The sequence below is a fragment of the Chaetura pelagica genome, unplaced genomic scaffold (assembly GCF_000747805.2).
Source record: "Chaetura pelagica isolate M959 unplaced genomic scaffold, ChaPel_1.0 scaffold3, whole genome shotgun sequence".
Taxonomy (NCBI): domain Eukaryota; kingdom Metazoa; phylum Chordata; class Aves; order Apodiformes; family Apodidae; genus Chaetura; species Chaetura pelagica.
In genome coordinates this window covers 5,439,558-5,442,618 of record NW_009952974.1, presented here as the reverse complement: position 1 = coordinate 5,442,618, position 3,061 = coordinate 5,439,558, and the positions used below count along the sequence as shown (strand labels likewise).

At 47.8% G+C, this 3,061-nt stretch overlaps 1 protein-coding gene across 6 annotated transcripts in view; it reads left to right on the top strand.

Moving 5' to 3' along the window:
• Positions 1-2,916: 2,916 nt before the first annotated feature.
• BIN1 (bridging integrator 1) overlaps positions 2,917-3,061 on the top strand; it is a 92,784-nt gene continuing 92,639 nt past the window's right edge. For all 6 annotated transcript variants that reach the window (XM_009996054.1, XM_009996052.1, XM_009996053.1 and 3 more), the window contains exon 1: positions 2,917-3,000. In XM_009996054.1, the coding sequence (XP_009994356.1) occupies positions 2,917-3,000 (84 nt within the window). The remainder of the gene's footprint in view (positions 3,001-3,061) is intronic.

The window sequence follows — 3,061 nt, the reverse complement described above, 5'->3', positions numbered from 1 at the left end:
TTGTTTCTCTGTTATCTAATGTTTGCCATGGACTATCTTTTCAGCCCATGTGCTGCAATCATTTGCTTTTCACTTGAAAGAATGTAATCAGTCAAAAATCCCATCAAAACCAGTTTCACTGAAGAAAAGACCTAAGCAGGAGAAGCAAATATATGAGGTAGGATGGAGAGGAATGTGCTCTGACCCTGAAACATCTTCTCTTTCAAATGTGATGTTGCAAATGTTTAACCACATGTGCATCTTTTCCTCTTAAAAGCTCAGCTAAGAAGGAGATGGAGAGTAAGAGAGAGAGAAAATGGGATGTTAATTATGTTTCCAGTTGATACCAAGCAAGGAGATGCTGCAAAATTGTTGATGATATTGGACAAGAAAAGTAATACGGAAATACCTAATAAGGCTGAAATTATGGGCAAAATGAGATACATTTGAGACAAATGCACAGTTATGTATCTACAGAAATCCACACAGGAATATGAATGCTAAATGTAGAGCCAGAAAGGAATGAAATAAAATTGCAGTTTGCAATACAGCGTGGCATCACAGGTATGCACACATGTGAGTCTGAATATGTCTTATATCACTGCACTTTTCTTATATATAACTAAAGCACATGCCCATTTTGTTAATCAGGAATAGTATTCTGAAGTATAGCATGGATTTAAACTAGTTTCTGAATGAGGGCTTTTGTCATTAGAAAAAAAAGCCATTGTCATTTCAGGCAAGAAATGCATAGGCATTGTCTCACAAAGCCCCACAAAGAGGTGTTGGCAGGCTCTCTGCACACATTTTCTAAGGGCTCTGGCAAGACAATTGTTTTTATTCTGTTCTGAATGAACAGAGATAGTCCTGGAGGGGAAATGGGAAACAATAAATGAAATATAAGGTGAAAAATCTGGCCCAGCTCACTCAAGTAATCACTCTCAACGTGTTTCTGTTGCTTTAGATCTCAACAGTGAGTGCTACACTATGTGTGTGAAACTGGAGATCATAGTCTTCATCCAGCAAAATAAAGACTGTGTGGAATAGTCTCGGACACAGGTATTTGTACCATTTTTCAATGAAAATAGGTGTAAGAGATGGCAAAAGCCATTTCCTTAATTATCTACATTGTCTGCAGAGCATTGTTTTGGTCAGTATTGTACTGGGTGCTGTGTGTGCAAAGAGCAGATGTCAGGTCCCACAGAGAAGTGCTGCAGAGTGTGCAGAAGCTGCCTAGGAAGGAAGCTTCCACACTGCCTGACTGAGCCCAGTGTGTGGAGCTGGCAGAAGCTTTGGGACAGAGTATTAGGATGCGAATATCAGTGCTGAGGTGGGTTCCTGTATTGCAGGAAGCAGAACTTCATTCTACCTTGTAAAGGAACAGAGCTTCATGAAAGGTATTAGCGCAGTAGGACTAGCAAAGCATGACTAAAGCCTTGTTGGGATGAAAGCTGTGGCTTTTATAAATCTACTAACAGTAAAAGAAAGACCAGGGAGACCCTCCATCCCCTATTAGATGCAGGAGGAAACTCATACCATCACCTGTTTAAGATTAATCACTTATTACTGTACAGCACTCTGTAATTGTGGCTAATGAAGACTGATATAGTCATTAGTTAACAGCTCTAAGTAATGTTCCTCATTTAGTGGTTTTTAAGCACTGGTGGCTCACTGCTCCTGTGTGGGAAGATCCTTGGCATTTTTCCCTCTACCTCACCTTCCTCCTTATGATGTGGCCTGAAGAGTTATGGTGAATGGAGTTAAATCCAGCTAGCAGCTGGTTACCAGTGGTGGTTCTCAGGGTTCAGTGTTGGGCCAGTTCTGTTTAATATTTATCAACAATCTGGACAAGGGGATTGAGTGTATCCTCAATAAGTTTGCAGGTGACACCACACCAGGCAGGAATGTTGATCTGCCTGAAGGTAGGAAGGCTTTATGGAAGGGCTTGGACAGGCTGGATTGATGGGACGAGGCCAATTGTATGAGGTTCAAGAAGGCCAAGTGTCAGCTCCTGCACCTGGATCATAACAGCCCCACAAAATGCTACAGGCCTGGGGAAGAATAGCTGGAAAGCTGCTCAGAGGAAAAGAACGTAGGGGTGTTGGTTGACAGTGGTCAAGTATGAGCCAGCAGTGTGCCCAGGGTGGCCAAGAGCATCCTGGCTTGTATCAGCAACAGTGTGGCCAGCAGGATGGGGGCAGTGACTGTCCCCCTGCCCTTGGCACTGGGGAGACTGCACCTCGAATCCTGCATTCAGTTCTGGGCCCCTCAGCATGAGGAGAACATTGAGGTGCTGGAGCGTGTCCAGAGAAGGGCAGAGAAGCTGGTGAAGGGTCTGGAGAACAAGTCTTAGGAGGAGCAGCTGAGGGAACCAGGGTTGTGTAGCCTGGTGAAAAGGGCTGAGGGGAGACTTTCTTGCTTTCTGCAACTGCTTGAAAGGAGGTTGTAACTGGGCCAGGGTTGCTCTCTTCTCCCAAGTAACAAGTGACAGGACATGAGGAAACTGCCTCGAGTTGTGCCAGAGCAGAGTTAGATTGGAAATTAGGAAAAAAATCTTAACTGGAAGTGTTTGTCAGGCTGTGGAAGGGGCTGCCCTGGGAAGTGGTGCATCCCCATCCCTGGTGGGTACCTGGAAGGCATCTAGATGGGGTGCTCAGGGACACGGTTTCGGGGCGGACTTGGCAGTGCTGGCTCAACGCTTGGACGCAACGATCCTGAAGGTCTTTTTCCCACTGGACCGATTCGATGACGGGTTCCCTGCCGGGCGGGGAAGGCCGGTGCCCGCCGGGGCGCGGCCCCTTTAAGGCGGCGCGGGCCGCGCTGTCCCTTTAAAAGGCGGCGGGAGGCGGCGGCGGCATCGCCTGCCCGCGGGTTTATCCCCCTCCCCTTTCCCGCCGGCCCGGCGTTCGCTGCCGCCCGTTAAAAACAGGAGGCAAGATGGCCGAGCTGGGCAGCAAGGGGGTCACTGCCGGGAAGATCGCCAGCAACGTCCAGAAGAAGCTGACCCGGGCCCAGGAGAAGGTGGGGAGGGGGATGGAGGAGGAGGAGGAGGAGAAGGAGGAGGAGGCGGCGGGGAAGGGGG